At 50.3% G+C, this 17,811-nt stretch overlaps 1 protein-coding gene across 9 annotated transcripts in view; it reads right to left on the bottom strand.

The window, feature by feature from the left end:
- The window catches only part of LOC123765105 (PDZ and LIM domain protein 3), a 92,331-nt gene extending 74,947 nt beyond the window's left edge, over nt 1-17,384 (bottom strand). For 8 of the 9 annotated variants that reach the window (XM_045753565.2, XM_045753568.2, XM_045753566.2 and 5 more), the window contains exon 1: nt 17,141-17,384. In XM_045753565.2, the coding sequence (XP_045609521.2) occupies nt 17,141-17,248 (108 nt within the window). In that variant the 5' untranslated portion in view covers nt 17,249-17,384. Of the gene's footprint in view, nt 1-14,095; nt 14,177-17,140 lie in introns of those variants that run through there. The other variant, XM_045753567.2, reaches the window with a different exon arrangement.
- Nucleotides 17,385-17,811: the final 427 nt, after the last annotated feature.

Raw genomic sequence — 17,811 nt, 5'->3', positions numbered from 1 at the left:
TCACATACACACACACTGTCCGGACTAGCGGGAAAACCAGGCATGGGAGTGCTCACATACACACACACTGTCCGGACTAGCGGGAAAACCAGGCATGGGAGTGCTCACATGCACACACACTGTCCGGACTAGCGGGAAAACCAGGCATGGGAGTGCTCACATACACACAGCATCCAGGCCAGCGACGGGTCGAATATAAGAACGCTTGAGGCCGAACATATAAAAGAGTTGCCGAGTGGAATCCGGTGTTTGTCGAGTCTTGTCTGGTGTCAACAGCTTTCACCTGTTTCTTGTCACCAATATTACTCCTCATGCATCGCTCATTATGCGGTGTCAAAAGCGTCCATACTTGCACCGTGGCACTGAGATGGCACAGTGCCCAGCTCAGTCATAACCTCTCAAGATATCGAAATATTCACAAAAGTAACAAAACTAACAAATTTGCAGTCTTTCTCGATCTCTCCAGTTGGTCGTAGAGGTGTCTGTCGGAGGACCACCAGCAGGTCATAGAGGTGTCTGTCGGAGGACCACCAGCAGGTCGTAGAGGTGTCTGTCGGAGGACCACCAGCAGGTCGTAGAGGTGTCTGTCGGAGGACCACCAGCAGGTCGTAGAGGTGTCTGTCGGAGGACCACCAGCAGGTCGTAGAGGTGTCTGTCGGAGGACCACCAGCAGGTTGTAGAGGTGTCTGTCGGAGGAACACCAGCAGGTTGTAGAGGTGTCTGTCGGAGGAACACCAGCAGGTCGTAGAGGTGTCTGTCGGAGGAACACCAGCAGGTCGTAGAGGTGTCTGTCGGAGGAACACCAGCAGGTCGTAGAGGTGTCTGTCGGAGGAACACCAGCAGGTCGTAGAGGTGTCTGTCGGAGGAACACCAGCAGGTCGTAGAGGTGTCTATAACGTAACAGCAAGACCCAGTTCGTCATATAAGTGTCTCCTGCAGTATATTACGAATAAAGCCAAAGCTGACGCAAGCCACCGGAGGCGACCCCCATCTCCTTCGACGGGGTAGTCTGCGTCCCCTAGGTGGTGGAGGCTGCGTCATCAAGGTGGTGGAGGGGTAGTGGAAGCTGCGTCATCAAGGTGGAGGAGGGGTAGTGGACGCTGCGTCATCAAGGTGGTGGAGGGGTAGTGGAAGCTGCGTCATCAAGGTGGAGGAGGAGTGGTGAAAGCTGCGTCACCGAGGATAATTCTTCATATCCACAACTCCTGCCACTTTGTTTTCACTCGCCACAACACTTTTCAATTTAGTATTAACTTCTTAAATGAAGAGGTCAAATATTTAAGCAATTGGGTGATTTTACTTTAAAATTAGCGTGTCCCGAGTTAGCAGTTGTTGCGTAAGTCTACGAGGAGTGTAAAACATGAGGAGTCTACGAAGAGTGTAGAACATGAGGAGTCTACGAGGAGTGTAGAACATGAGGAGTCTACTAGGAGTGTAGAACATGAGGAGTCTACGAGAAGACAGCTGGGGGCCACCGGAGCTGAAGGGACCAACACAAGTGGAGTGTCACAGTACGCTGGCTGGCACTGAACGTCAACAAATACCTCAGATGTATTGGGAATTCCTGCAAGTACGCAGCAGGCCGCTTGCTTTCGTATACTTGCTCCGAGTAACACTTTACTGAGTGTTAACACTCAGTAAAGTGGTAACACACTCAGTCAAGTGTTACTGACGACCCAGGGGCCAGGTCTTACTCGGGCGAGGATAACCCAGGGGCGAGAATTTTACTGTTCAAAAGTTCTGCATAATTTTATGTTCATTTTATATTAGTTACTGTAATTGTTCAATTGTCTATTTAATGGGAATTTATGGTTGGAGTTTTTCCAGTACTCATGAAGCATAAACTGAATAGCACCACTTATAGTGTACCATATGTCACTGATAGTGTACCATATGTCACTGATAGTGTACCATATGTCACTGATAGTGTACCATATGTCACGGATAGTGCACCATATGTCACTAATAACTAGTGTGCATGTGTACGATATGCATATGTAAGGTCAGACGGTACTCACAGGTGACATATTGCATGGTACGGGTAGAGGTGAGCTGTATGATGAGAGGACACGTAGCCCCTCTACTACTTCTCGTCAAGTGCCACTCTCTTCCCTACTTCTCGCCAAATACCCAGAGGTTACTATAGCCAATAACTTCCTCGGAACATTCCCGCAAGATACCTCCCAAGAGACATGCACCTCTCTTATATGGCTCTGCCACCAATTGGATTGGTACTTTGGTGAGCGTTTTGCGAGTTAGTCGAGTGTGGTATGCCGGGCGGGGCCGTGACCTGAGACCATTGGCACATGTGGGGCCCCTGTGCTCACGCTCCTTCCACTTACAGCAGGGCCTACAGCACCTCACCCACACTATCCTGATTCTTCCTCCCGCCTCCAATGTTTTCCCACTACCCTCCCCTTCCCTTCCACTGTCCCCCCCCCCCCACTCCACCCCATTTCCCTCTCCTCCCCTCAAACCATCTCCAGTTCGGAGATGGTTAGATCTACATAATCTTCAAATTTGAGCCCTATATGTTCACGCCAACTCGATCGTCTCTGTTTTTATCTTGCAGAAAACAAGATGTTGTTACGATAATATTATTTGTTGTTGTTTTGTGCAGGTGGGCCAGCTGGAGGCACATTGTGCAGGTGGGCCAGCTGGAGGCACATTGTGCAGGTGGGCCAGCTGGAGGCACATTGTGCAGGTGGGCCAGCTGGAGGCACATTGTGCAGGTGGGCCAGCTGGAGGCACATTGTGCAGGTGGGCCAGCTGGAGGCACATTGTGCAGGTGGGCCAGCTGGAGGCACATTGTGCAGGTGGGCCAGCTGGAGGCACATTGTGCAGGTGGGCCAGCTGGAGGCACATTGTGCAGGTGGGCCAGCTGGAGGCACATTGTGCAGGTGGGCCAGCTGGAGGCACATTGTGCAGGTGGGCCAGCTGGAGGCACATTGTGCAGGTGGGCCAGCTGGAGGCACATTGTGCTGGTGGGCCAGCTGGAGGCACATTGTGCAGGTGGGCCAGCTGGAGGCACATTGTGCAGGTGGGCCAGCTGGAGGCACATTGTGCAGGTGGGCCAGCTGGAGGCACATTGTGCAGGTGGGCCAGCTGGAGGCACATTGTGCAGGTGGGCCAGCTGGAGGCACATTGTGCAGGTGGGCCAGCTGGAGGCACATTGTCCAGGTGGGCCAGCTGGAGGCACATTGTGCAGGTGGGCCAGCTGGAGGCACATTGTGCAGGTGGGCCAGCTGGAGGCACATTGTGCAGGTGGGCCAGCTGGAGGCACATTGTGCAGGTGGGCCAGCTGGAGGCACATTGTGCAGGTGGGCCAGCTGGAGGCACATTGTGCAGGTGGGCCAGCTGGAGGCACATTGTGCAGGTGGGCCAGCTGGAGGCACATTGTGCAGGTGGGCCAGCTGGAGGCACATTGTGCAGGTGGGCCAGCTGGAGGCACATTGTGCAGGTGGGCCAGCTGGAGGCACATTGTGCAGGTGGGCCAGCTGGAGGCACATTGTGCAGGTGGGCCAGCTGGAGGCACATTGTGCAGGTGGGCCAGCTGGAGGCACATTGTGCAGGTGGGCCAGCTGGAGGCACATTGTGCAGGTGGGCCAGCTGGAGGCACATTGTGCAGGTGGGCCAGCTGGAGGCACATTGTGCAGGTGGGCCAGCTGGAGGCACATTGTGCAGGTGGGCCAGCTGGAGGCACATTGTGCAGGTGGGCCAGCTGGAGGCACATTGTGCAGGTGGGCCAGCTGGAGGCACATTGTGCAGGTGGGCCAGCTGGAGGCACATTGTGCAGGTGGGCCAGCTGGAGGCACATTGTGCAGGTGGGCCAGCTGGAGGCACATTGTGCAGGTGGGCCAGCTGGAGGCACATTGTGCAGGTGGGCCAGCTGGAGGCACATTGTGCAGGTGGGCCAGCTGGAGGCACATTGTGCAGGTGGGCCAGCTGGAGGCACATTGTGCAGGTGGGCCAGCTGGAGGCACATTGTGCAGGTGGGCCAGCTGGAGGCACATTGTGCAGGTGGGCCAGCTGGAGGCACATTGTGCAGGTGGGCCAGCTGGAGGCACATTGTGCAGGTGGGCCAGCTGGAGGCACATTGTGCAGGTGGGCCAGCTGGAGGCACATTGTGCAGGTGGGCCAGCTGGAGGCACATTGTGCAGGTGGGCCAGCTGGAGGCACATTGTGCAGGTGGGCCAGCTGGAGGCACATTGTGCAGGTGGGCCAGCTGGAGGCACATTGTGCAGGTGGGCCAGCTGGAGGCACATTGTGCAGGTGGGCCAGCTGGAGGCACATTGTGCATGGTGGGCCAGCTGGAGGCACATTGTGCAGGTGGGCCAGCTGGAGGCACATTGTGCAGGTGGGCCAGCTGGAGGCACATTGTGCAGGTGGGCCAGCTGGAGGCACATTGTGCAGGTGGGCCAGCTGGAGGCACATTGTGCAGGTGGGCCAGCTGGAGGCACATTGTGCAGGTGGGCCAGCTGGAGGCACATTGTGCAGGTGGGCCAGCTGGAGGCACATTGTGCATGGTGGGCCAGCTGGAGGCACATTGTGCAGGTGGGCCAGCTGGAGGCACATTGTGCAGGTGGGCCAGCTGGAGGCACATTGTGCAGGTGGGCCAGCTGGAGGCACATTGTGCAGGTGGGCCAGCTGGAGGCACATTGTGCAGGTGGGCCAGCTGGAGGCACATTGTGCAGGTGGGCCAGCTGGAGGCACATTGTGCAGGTGGGCCAGCTGGAGGCACATTGTGCAGGTGGGCCAGCTGGAGGCACATTGTGCAGGTGGGCCAGCTGGAGGCACATTGTGCTGGTGGGCCAGCTGGAGGCACATTGTGCTGGAGCAGTGTTGGTGTCGGAGGGTGAGTCAGCGCACCCCCCCCCCCCCCCCCCAATCACTGACCCAAGCAGCCAACACGTGAAGAACTTCCCCCAGGTAAGGTTCTTTAATTAACCTTTGTTGCTCTCGGCGGGAACGTTTCAGTGTCGGATATTTCCGTCGTCCTGTAATTTCAAACTGTCGGCGCGAATTTTTTTCCGGTACTTTATAGTCGCTCTTAAAGTTTTTAGTTTTTCTCTCAATCGTTTTTCTTTAAATCTTAGAGTTTTCACAATTCTAACTTAATTTTCACTAATCCAATTTCCACATTTTGAGTAAATGTAATATTAACTACTTGTGTACAGGAGCAGAGACCTCCATTAGTAAGATCTGCTCACATATGGCCCTCAGAGAGAACACATATGTCCCCTCAGAGAGAACACATATGTCCCCTCAGAGAGAACACATATGTCCCCTCAGAGAGAACACATATGTCCCTCTGGGTGTCTGGAGGTCGGTGTTCCCAAGCTCCTCTACACATTACTGGGACCCAACTGTTCTCTAAGTTACGTTACAACGCCGTAGATTTAGTCTTCTAACTAAAAAATAAATTAAACCCAAACGCTAGTTTTTAATGGACTGTGTCAGGCAAAGGACTTGTTTGCTTTTCATCCTTGGGAAGAAAATTTAAGGTAGGTAGAGGAAGTATTGGGTTGAGCAGGGAAAGAAGGTGCTAATCGAGTCCAGCACATAATGTTGTGTTTGGAGCAGCAGGCCGGGAAGATAACCCTGCAGTAGTGGGCAGGTTATCCCTGGTACTCTGCCATGACTGTAGCAACACATGCATTCGCTGCCAGACCCTCCTCCTTGCCTCTGCCCCCTGACGCAGGTGGGACGCTCGCCCCCTCCCCTGACGCAGGTGGGACGCTCGCCCCCTCCCCTGACGCAGGTGGGACGCTCGCCCCCTCCCCTGACGCAGGTGGGACGCTCGCCCCCTCCCCTGACGCAGGTGGGAAACTCGTCCACCAGCCGCTGGTCACTCCTTGCTTCCCCTTCCCCACCCCCCGGCCCACTTGGATGGTTCTCCACGGCAGCACAGTCTATCCTGGCGGAGATTTATGACCAATCGTGTCCGGCTGCCAACGGCGGGGAGAGCGCTCCGACGCAGCTGGTCCCTGACCGGCTCCTGTGCTGCGGTCGTGTCGTGGAGGCGGGAAGCACGCCGCCATCAGCAGCGATTGTGGCTTGTGACTGATGTACAGGAGATAAGAAGCGTGCAGGTCAACACCACCAGAGCTATGGGCGAGGCAACGCCAGCACACCATAATGCCTTTGGAGGGAAAGGCGCTGAAGGCTATATATATACCTGGTGGCAGTGGTGGCCGCGGACACAATACCGGTGGACTAACCCGCTTCACCCACCTGCCTCACCCTTCCTACTGCCTCGCTCATCCACCTGCCTCACTCACCTGCTTCATTCACCCATACTCCTCGCTCATCCACTGCCTCACTCAGTGAACTGTTTTACTCGTCAACCAGCCTCACTCTTCCGCCTGTCTCACTCACCCACCTGCTTCACACATCCACCTGCCTCCCACATCCACCTGTCTTATATGATTATATGCAAACTGTACAAAACGAAAACACCGGGTAATATATATTATATATATATATATATATATATATATATATATATATATATATATATATATATATTATATATATATATTATATATATATTCATGTAGTTTTTCAGCACTAACAAACTTGGACATGCACAAGAACATGAGTGGATAAGTTATTTGCACAGTTTGAGGTATGATGCCAGCAGAGCTGAGAGCTCTCATGACTTGCGTCTCAATGTTGACAAGAACGTGTCCCTGAGCTCACCCTCCCCATACATGCATCTGTCCCTTTACCTGTTTGCTCCAACCCTTCTCCCTGCAATCCACCTTCCTAACCCACCCATCCCCAGCTCAACCCCTGCCTACTTCTTCCCTACATATCCATAGATAAACACCTTCCCACCTGTTCCCTCCCTATCATCCCCCATCCCATCCCCAGCCCACGCGTACCCATTCCAATCGCAGCCCATCAGTCCCCACCCCCATCCTGAGCCCAACCGACTACACCCCATCCCAGCCAACTCATCCCAGACAACCCTCTCCCCCCAACTCAGGCTAGCTACTCTCTCCCCAACTAACCCCAGCTCATGCCTTGATCACCCCTCCCCAACCCACCTTCCCCTCAGCCTCGCCCACTTGGCTGGCAAGCCCCGGGAGCAGAAAAATACAGCGAATCTTTCAGGAATCTTAGAGATTCCCTGACGAGGACGTATTTCGACACCCGTCCAGAGAACTATTGCGCCGCAAGGAGACACATGAACGACGATTCATATGGTGTATATGGCCACATACACCAAGCCTATTAAACCTGATTTTCACACAGAATAAAGAAGATATTACAAATATGGAACATGAAATACCACTAGGAGCCAGTGACCATTGTGTCCTATTCTGTGACTACATGATCGAACTTGTGACCACGGGGCAAGAGGTCTGGGAAAGGAGAGTAGACTATAGGAAAAGGGATTACTGGAGGATAAGAGAATATCTAGAAGTGCTGTGGGAAGAAGAACTAAGAGGATAAACAGTGCAAGATATGATGGACCTAGTCAAGCGGAAATGCAAGGAGGCCGAAGAGAGTTTTATATCAACAGTAAAAGAAGTAGGAGGGAATATAAAAACCCAGGGTTTAATAGACAGTGCCAGGAAGCAAAAATGAGAAGCAGAAGGGAGTGGAGAAAGTACAGAGGCCAAAAGACAGATGACAATAAGATTGGATGCAGCAGAGCTAGGAATGAATACAGTAATATCAGGAAAGTATTGGAAAAAAATTATGAAAACAATATTGCAATGAAAGCTAAAGGGCAACCTAAATTACTACATAGTCATATAAGAAGGAAAATGTCAGAAAGCGACATTAACGTGGTGACAGCGTTAAACTGTAAATTTAATTAATATCAATAACTTTTTCATGTAATCAATGCCATTTTCTTACGACTCTAGCGATGAGGAAGTTGTTTCTGACACCTTGTGACTCATCGTGTCCGTGGTTTCCATTTTAAACATTATTTTTCTACGTGCTTCGACAATTACCCATATAATCTTTATGTCGTTATCATGTCTTCTCTGTTCCTTCATTCTAATAATGTGAATATTATGCAACCCGCCCTTTTTTCTTATATACAAAATTTTATTAAGCATATTAGTACAGAAATGTGTAGTTTATTTATAAAACTTGCATCATTCATCTAAGGTTTACTTCCTGTGTATTGTAATAACCGTAAACATATATTTAATAATCTAGAGAGTGTCTGCCTTCCTGAGGTTTACCTGTTTATCACCTTAACCGAATGTATTAAAATCTAACTGGACATATTCTAACCAAACCTAACCTAACAAAACCTAACCTAACAAAACCTAACGTAACCAAGCCTAACCTAATCGAGCCGAACATGACCTGACCAGACACATTCAAACCTAACCGGATATATTCTAACCAAACCAAACCTAGCAGGACCTAACTTCACACTGCATTTTAAATAAAGCAAGTGGAGAACTACAGAAAAGTACACACACATGGATCTGAAACTTTAAACACTGCATTTACCCAACATGTAAAATATTTTACTTGTTAGTATAAGGTGAGAAGAAGTTGTGGTAAGTGTGTGAGGAGAGGGAGGGAGGGAGGGGCCCTGGTGAACATGGCAGCCCAGGTGCAACCTAAATTCCCCACCACCAAATTTTCCCTTAAAATATTTATTTACTTGATATCCACTGTGTGTGTGTGTGTACTCACCTATTTGTACTCGCCTATTTGTGTCTGCAGGATCGAGCATTAACTCTTGGATCCCGCCTCTCGAGCCATCGGTTGTTTACAGCAATGACTCCGGACCTATTTCCCTATCATACCTAGTGTTAAAATTATGAATAGAATTTGCTTCCACAACCTGCTCCTTAAGTGCATTCCATTTTTCCACTACTCTCACGCTAAAAGAAAACTTCCTAACATCTCTGTGACTCATCTCAGTTTCCAGCTTCCACCCATGTCCCCTCGTTCTGTTACTATTCCGTGTGACCATTTCGTCTATGTCCACTCTGTCAATTTCGTTGAGTATTTTATACGTTCCTATCATATCCCCCTCTCCCTTCTCTTTTCAAGTGGCGTAAGGCTCAGTTCCTTCAGGCGCCCTTCATACCCCATCCCTCGTAACGCTGGATCCTATCTCGTTGCAAACTTCTGAACCTTTTCCAGTTTCCTTATGTTTTTCTTCAGATGGGGGACTCCATGATGAGGCGGCATACTCTAAGACTGGCCTCACGTAGGCAGTGTAAAGCGCCCTAAATGCCTCCTTACTTAAGTTTCTGAATGATGTTCAAACTTTTGCCAGTGTAGAGTACGCTGCTGTCGATATCCTATTTATATGTGCCTCAGGAGATAAATTAGGTGTTACGTCTACGCCCAGGTCTCTTTCTCGCGTCGTCACAGGTAGGCAGTTCCCCTTCATTGTGAACTGTCCCTTTTGTCTCCTATCACCTAGTCCCATTCCCATAACTTTACATTTGCTCGTGTTGAACTCCAGTAGCCATTTCTCTGACCATCTCTGCAACCTGTTCAAGTCCTCTTGGAGGATCCTACAATCCTCATCTGTCACAACTCTTATCATCAACTTTGCGTCATCCGCGAACATCAACATGTAGGACTCTATTTCTGTAAACATGCTGTTAACATATATTAGAAATAGAATTGGTCCCAGCACCGATCCTTGCGTGTGTGTGTGTGTGTGTGTGTGTGTGTGTGTGTGTGTGTGTGTGCGCGCATGGGAGAGGGAAAGAGAAAACGAGAGATAAATATATTTAGTAGATATGATAGAGGAAAATAGGTCGGGAGTCAGAACATTAGACAACCGACGGTTAGAAGAGCTACACACACACACACACACACACACACACAGATTGCACAGTTTTAAATGTAGATATGATAGAGCCCAATAGGCTCAGGAATCTGTACGCCAGTTGATTGACAGTTGAGAGGCGAGGCCAAAGAGCCAGAGCTCAACCCCCGCAAACACAACTAGGTGAGTACACACACATTATCATGGCCATCAACTACCTCTCCCAACGAGAGCCAGTATTCAGTTAATTTATGGTGCCCACCAAATCATAACACCATCTCTTCCGCATTCATACCCGGCCCTGCAGTACTCACCTATTTGTACTCACCTATTTGTGCTTGTGGGGGTTGAGCTCTGGCTCTTTGGTCCCCGCCTTCCAACTAGCTGTCAATCAATTGGTGTACAGATTCCCGAGCCTACTCGGCTCTATCATATCTACATTTGAAACTGTGTGTGGAGTCAGCCTCCACCACATCACTTTCTAGTGCATTCCATTTACTAACTACTCTGAGTGTGTGTGTGTGTGTGTGTGTGTGTGTGTGTGTGTGTGTGTGTGTGTGTGTGTGTGTGTGTGTGTGTGTGTGTGTGTGTGTATAGTCACCTAGATGTGCTTGCAGGGTCGAGCGAGGCTCCTGGCCCCGCCTTCCGAACATTCTTAGATTAATGCAATGACTCATTTCTAACGTTTTTAACATTTATATTTACAAATTTTAATTGAATTACCGTCAACGACTTCATTCATTCATTTGATTAGTAGGAGACTCGAACCACCGACCCCACGAGTGGGAGTCAGACGGTCTATCCACCTTGCTATGAACATTCGAAAATTCCTCTGGGCAGCAGTTAGTTGCTTCTGGAATCTTTCCTGGTTAAGACTGTGGAGCTCACCGCACCTCCGCCCTCACGCAGTCAAGCGCCTGAAACGTTCCTGTGTTAACCTACATACTATGCCGCCGCCAACATACCCATGCCAAAATAACTTAAACATCTACATTTACTTACGGTTTTTTTTGAAAGATTTAGTTTAAAGTGATGTTTTATGACTGTATGGCGAGTAACCTGCAGCACCTGGGAGCACTAGTGGCAAGGGTGGAGACGTGTGTCACCAGGAGCCAGAGGCCCGGGAAGATTGCAACCGCTCACTTCATCAGGTGTTTGGCTCCTTAAGGCATCTTTAATGCCTCGAATATAAAGCTCTAGGTCCAGCGTGGACCTACAGGAACGCCCGGGTGACGCCTTCCACGTGGACTTGTGCTCTGACTTTAGGGAGACGCCTCACATCTCGGTAATAAGGTGAAAGCGCTAAACCAGTATGACTATATTGCACTTGGAAGGGATAGAAGTTCCTGATGGGACCTTGATATGACGACTGGAAGTAATGACCGGCTCGCAACTACTAGACTTCGGAGCAACAGGCACATAACAAGTCACTTATCTGTGCTCAGGACACGTCTCCCAGGCATGTCGTCTGCACGTCCTTAATGAAGTTTATAGTAGTATATAATTCCTCATCACATCCTTCCTTTATTATGAAATTATTTCCATTGACTTTTTTTAAATTTTCAAACATTTTTCCATATCTAATGACTTTCGTGGGGCAACAACTACTTTTTCACGTGTGAGGAAAGAGCAGAAGTGAGCAGGTGTTTATACGTGGCGTAAGTGATGACAATAGGTAAGGTAAGGTAATTATTATGAGAAACAAGTAACCCAGTAATACTATATAGTACTTGGATGGTGTGCGAGCGCAAGGAGCTGGGGGGGGGGGTGAGGACGTAGTGAAAGAACGCTTCCCATCCACTTGGCCTATAAGGGATCGAACGACGAACCTGTAGGAAGCGAAGCCGTCGTTGTACCGACCAGTGCTAGCGCACAGACAGGGATGTCAACAGAGACGAAGCATTTCTTCACATGTGTTCTATGTATTATAACCATTGAACTTAGTGTAACAACATAAAATATTTCGTTTACCTTCCCCACAAGATAACAAAGAGAGAGATTCATTCAAAACAGATAAAAGAAACTGAAAATAAAAATGTTACAACCTAACATTAAATAATAATAATAATAATAATAATAGAGAACCTTGGCCAGGCTTCACATTAGAGGTGAGAGAAGATCGTTCAAATTTATAATCTGGTGAGCGGGAGGGAGGAAGGATTTACAAGGGCTCGCAGAAGAATGCTGTCTAGTTATATTCAAGACTAAAACAGTGCGAAACTATTCTGCCCCGGAGCCAGATGCTTGAGCACAATATCTTCACTGTGTGTGAGTGTGTCCTACAAGATCACCCACTCTGTTGCTCCTGTGTATGTGCAATATGTAAGGTAGAGAAGGTAGTTTGAGTAGATTTTCACGGAGGGTAAAGTAGCAGTGATGCGAGAGGTCGTAGTACTGTAGTAGTACTAGGCAAGGCCAGCTAGTATAAGCGCTGGGAAAATTGATTGTGGTGGTAGTAATAGCAGGTAGGATACACGTCTACACCCTTGCCACTAGTGCTCCCCGGGCCTCTGGCTCCTGGTGACACACGTCTCCACCCTTGCCACTAGTGCTCCCCGGGCCTCTGGCTCCTGGTGACACACGTCTCCACCCTTGCCACTAGTGCTCCCCGGGCCTCTGGCTCCTGGTGACACACGTCTCCACCCTTGCCACTAGTGCTCCCCGGGGCCTCTGGCTCCTGGTGACACACGTCTCCACCCTTGCCACTAGTGCTCCCCGGGCCTCTGGCTCCTGGTGACACACGTCTCCACCCTTGCCACTAGTGCTCCCCGGGCCTCTGGCTCCTGGTGACACACGTCTCCACCCTTGCCACTAGTGCTCCCCGGGCCTCTGGCTCCTGGTGACACACGTCTCCACCCTTGCCACTAGTGCTCCCCGGGCCTCTGGCTCCTGGTGATACACGTCTCCACCCTTGACACTAGTGCTCCCCGGGCCTCTGGCTCCTGGTGACACACGTCTCTACCCTTGCCACTAGTGCTCCCCGGGCCTCTGGCTCCTGGTGACACACGTCTCCACCCTTGCCACTAGTGCTCCCCGGGCCTCTGGCTCCTGGTGACACACGTCTCCACCCTTGCCACTAGTGCTCCCCGGGCCTCTGGCTCCTGGTGACACACGTCTCCACCCTTGCCACTAGTGCTCCCCGGGCCTCTGGCTCCTGGTGACACACGTCTCCACCCATGCCACTAGTGCTCCCCGGGCCTCTGGCTCCTGGTGACACACGTCTCCACCCTTGCCACTAGTGCTCCCCGGGCCTCTGGCTCCTGGTGACACACGTCTCCACCCTTGCCACTAGTGCTCCCCTGGCCTCTGGCTCCTGGTGACACACGTCTCCACCCTTGCCACTAGTGCTCCCCGGGCCTCTGGCTCCTGGTGACACACGTCTCCACCCTTGCCACTAGTGCTCCCCGGGCCTCTGGCTCTTGGTGACACACGTCTCCACCCTTGCCACTATCATTGTCTACAGGGAAGTGAGATTCTTTTTTTTTTTGCCCCGCCTGCCAGCATTGTACCTGTGGCGTTTCAACTTAACTACTCTTTCAAATTCTTTGTCGAGTTGGGCCTTAAAGGTGTAGCTGGAGGTGGCGTCCACAGCTTGCTCTTTTCGAGCATTCCACTTGTTAACTACCCATTCAGGATACGAGTATTTTCATACGAGTACGAAAGATAAGGTGGACAAAGCTGTCCTTGTCCACGTTATCTATTCCCTTCAGTATATTGTAAGTTGTAATCATATCACCTGTTCCTTCTATCCTCTAGAGTTGTGAGATTTAGTTCCATTAGCCTATGTTCCTATCTTAGCTCTGGCACCAGTCGTGCTGTAAACCTTTGTATTTTTCAGTTTTGGCTTTACGCTCACAAGGTGTGGATCATATGCCGGTGATGCCTTTTCCAGTATTGGTCAAACAAATTTTATGAAGGAGTCCTGATTCAGGTGGCTTAACGATGTTCTTATATTTGCCAGCGTCCCATATGCTGTCCATGTTATCCAGTTTATGTGTGCCTCCGGTGTGAGTGTCTGAATTATATCCACTCCCAGATCCTTCTCTCTTTCTGATTCATATAGCTGTCTTGCCCTTGTGACGTAGATACCTTCTGGTTTCCTCCCTCCCTCCCTTTCCCGTCTTCATTGTCCCCTTCACGCGGACGGGTCCCTAGCTATTGTCTCCTACACGCGGACGGGTCCCTAGCTATTGTCTCCTACACGCGGACGGGTCCCTAGCTATTGTCCCCTTCACGCGGACGGGTCCCTAGCTATTGTCTCCTACACGCGGACGGGTCCCTAGCTATTGTCCCCTTCACGCGGACGGGTCCCTGGCTACTGTATACCTCATTGGGAACAATATCCAGAAGCGGCACTGGTTCAACGCAGAATGAAACGTCGCCAACGTTCATTCGGCGATGCACTAGCGTCGCTGGTGGCTATTGTGTCGACGGGGCACTGGTCGGCACGGAGAGCAACTACACAAATGATAATAATGTGTAAACAAGTGGGCGGATCAATAAGAGTAAAGCGGGTGGACATGTGTGGGCAGTCACACAGCCAGCTTGGCTCCTACCCAAGGTTACCCTCCCAGGAAACACACTCTCTCCAACATGTATTCTTAACTGCGGGAAAATACTTACAAGCGAATATCAGTGTAATCCAATATTCTTTCATGACGCAGATTGCCTTGTTGGTATTAACATGGCAGCGATGGTGCTGCCGCTGATGCTAACGTCAGAAGAAGTAAAGTATCTCTCCAGTCCTTCGGATTCTCAAGTAATCGAACATGAACCAGGCAAGAAATTGGGATAATTGCCAATACAATATTAAATATTTTATGGCTTGTAAACAGCTGTTGTAAGACATTGGGACAACCAATATCAAGCTGACCAACTCAGGATGAGAGGGAGTTACTTGTGTGACATTATATTTAAACACAAGTTTGGAAGGATAGAGAAGTTCATCTAGAACCTACGAACAGTAAGTGTGGAAGAATCAACGAGACTTATCAGTCAGTTTATATCATCAGATACGAACAATGAAAATGTACGAGTGTAAACCGTAGAGTTTTACTTGAAATTGCATATAATTTGCCAGTGTAAACTACTTGCCTCTGTATGATAAATCATTCTGTGTGATGGGGATTTTTAGCATCACATAGCTAGTTTTTTGTCACACTGTACTCCCCTTGATATAGTCTCGGGTAACGCCACGAATGCATATATACCTAAATGTGTTATTAAACAAAAAATACTGCAAGATGGGGACTTTTGCAGGCGATGAGTCACAATAACGTGGCTAAAGTATGTTGACCAGACCTTCTAGTGTGTGGTCTGGTCAACATGGGGACTTTTAATATATCATTGATACCTTATTCACTCTTTTTGTGTTCTTGGTGATATCATCATAATTCATCGAGAGTGCCAGTGCAGACTACTTGTCACATGACTCTGTATGACTAACCATCCTGTGTGATGGGGGCCATGACAGGGCCATAAGATAAAAATAATCATCTATTCTTCTTAACTTAAACAAATCATTATCTATAACTTGTAAACCAGATGGTCAAATAATTGGATTCTGAATACAGCAGGTAAATTTACAAAACATTTACCTGGTAGGATTAAAGTTAATAATTTAAGCTTCCAAACTATGAACTAAGAGGATATAAGTCATGCTTAAGCCCTCTCGCATTATTTCTATCAAGAGAGAGAGAGAGAGAGAGAGAGAGAGAGAGAGAGGGAGAGAGAGAGGGAGAGAGAGAGAGAGAGAGAGAGAGAGAGAGAGGGAGAGAGAGAGAAACAGAAAGACAGAGATTAACTTACTCTTGGAGAGTTTTGAGTATAGCGTCGCCTGTGTACTGGCGTCGCCTCTGTACTGGCGTCGCCTCTGTACTGGCGTCACATGTGTACTGGCGTCACATGTGTACTGGTGTCACCTGTTTACTAGCGTCATATATGTACTGGCGTCACCTGTGGACTGGCGTCACCTGTGGACTGACGTCACCTGTGTTTTGGCGTCACCTGTGTATTGGCGTCACCTGTGGACTGGCGCCACCTATGGACTGGCGCCACCTGTGGACTGGCGCCACCTGTGGACTGGCGTCACCTGTGGACTGGCGTCACCTGTGGACTGGCGTCACCTGTGGACTGGCGTCACCTGTGGACTGGCGTCACCTGTGGACTGGCGTCACCTGTGGACTGGCGTCACCTGTGGACTGGCGTCACCTGTGGACTGGCGTCACCTGTGGACAGGCGTCACCTGTGGACAGGCGTCACCTGTGTGCTGGGGAACACCTGTGGACTGTGTGCTAGCGTCACATGTGGACCTGCGTCACCTATGGACTGACGTCGCCTGTGGACTGGCGTCGCATCTGTACTGGCGTCGCCTGTGGACTGACGTCACCTGTGTACTGGCGTCACCTGTGTACTGGCGTCACCTGTGTACTGGCGTCATCTGTGTACTGGCGTCGCCTGTGATTGTGGTGAGCTACGTGTACCAGGTGGCTCCCTACGCCACAGTAGCTCCAAGTCTTCTCAGTGTCCCTAAATATGTCTTCTCTTGACAGCATTCTTCAGCTGGTCTTATCTCAACAGGTCTCCTATATATCATTTCAGCAAGTTCTGTAAATAGGCTCTTCAATAGTTATCCTCGCTGGGTTTCTCAGGTCCCTCATCAAGTGAACCGTCAAGTCAATCAAGAGACCGTCACCAGCCAAATCATGAGATCCCTGTCAGCAGGAGCCATCGTCTAGAGCAAGCAGGGCCCCCTCGACAGTACCTATCCCCTGTCAGCAGTTTAAGACAGTAGACCCTATAGGCAGGTCCAACCACCGTTCACAATAGCAGGTTCTCCTCAACGGGTCCAATGGCTTGTCCCGTCAACCTATTCCCCTTAACAGGTTCTTGGCAGCGTCATTTGTCAGCTGTCCCCGCCCCGCCCCCCCCCCCTTACCCCCACCGGTGTAAGCTTCATCACTCTCCCAGGTATCACCTGCTCCTCAAGAGAGCCTGATTGAGGCGAGGCTGCGAGCGAGAACTGCACCTTCGACAAAGGTGCCGACAGAATACTCAGGGGCACCTGACACCCCTGTTATCACTAAGGGACTACAGCTACTAGCGCCAGGGAAAAGAAGTGCTGATAAGTAACCCCCAGAACGAGGGGATTTTGAGTTGATAACAGTATAACTCAGTGACTCACAATTGTAAGTTTATATTATCTTATTAATATGCACAGGAGACGTGTCCATATCCTGTAATAAAACTGTTGTTATCCACTTCCGAGAAAAGCATGGAACTGAAGACGGAGTTAACAGGCAAGACAAGTACTTCAGGAGAGATTACTTGGAGGAGACGGTGGGACCTACATACAGGTGACAAAAGACTTACCCTCTGGACGGAGAGTGGCATGGCCACGTCGACGCCGCCCTGGAGCCGGAAGCCCCATGGCTGGTCGTGTCCATCCCGCTCCAGGACTAAATTGATAAGTCCCGCCATTATACGGACTCCTACACTAGCACAGTCCCTTTCGGGTTAACTAGTAGCCCTCTGGACGGCCGGCACTCAGCCCACAACAGCCACCACCACCACGGTACACACTCTCCCGACACACTTGCCACAAGCTTGGCAGGACGACCCTCACCGCCCCCTCTCCCCCTTCCCCTCCCTCGCCGTGCCCACCAGGCCCCATTGCGCCCCCCTACCTAGCAAACCTGTTCAACCTGCTGCCTCGCCAGGTTCCCGCGCGTCTGTGCCCCCTCCCCTCATCCTCTTTCTAACCCCTTTCACCCGCACACGCCTTCCTCAGTAGTATATTCCGCATGTGATGTTACAGTTGAATCAGTTAATATCAGTTCCAGTGCTTCCATAAGTCATAACTCTCATGGAGTTCAGAAATAGCCCAAGGAGAGAGCAACCTCCCCTCCAACATTCCTGCAGCCTCAGCCAATGTTGCCCGGGTTCGCATGTCCCGAACGGCATCCAGGGGTCCCATTGGTCCGTGCTGCTCCCGTTGCCTTGGTAACGGTGTAAACATCCAGATTCAAAGTTTTGCCGCCAAG

This window comes from Procambarus clarkii, chromosome 29 (genome assembly GCF_040958095.1).
Source record: "Procambarus clarkii isolate CNS0578487 chromosome 29, FALCON_Pclarkii_2.0, whole genome shotgun sequence".
Lineage (NCBI taxonomy): Eukaryota > Metazoa > Arthropoda > Malacostraca > Decapoda > Cambaridae > Procambarus > Procambarus clarkii.
This window is presented reverse-complemented; position numbering and strand designations above follow the sequence as displayed.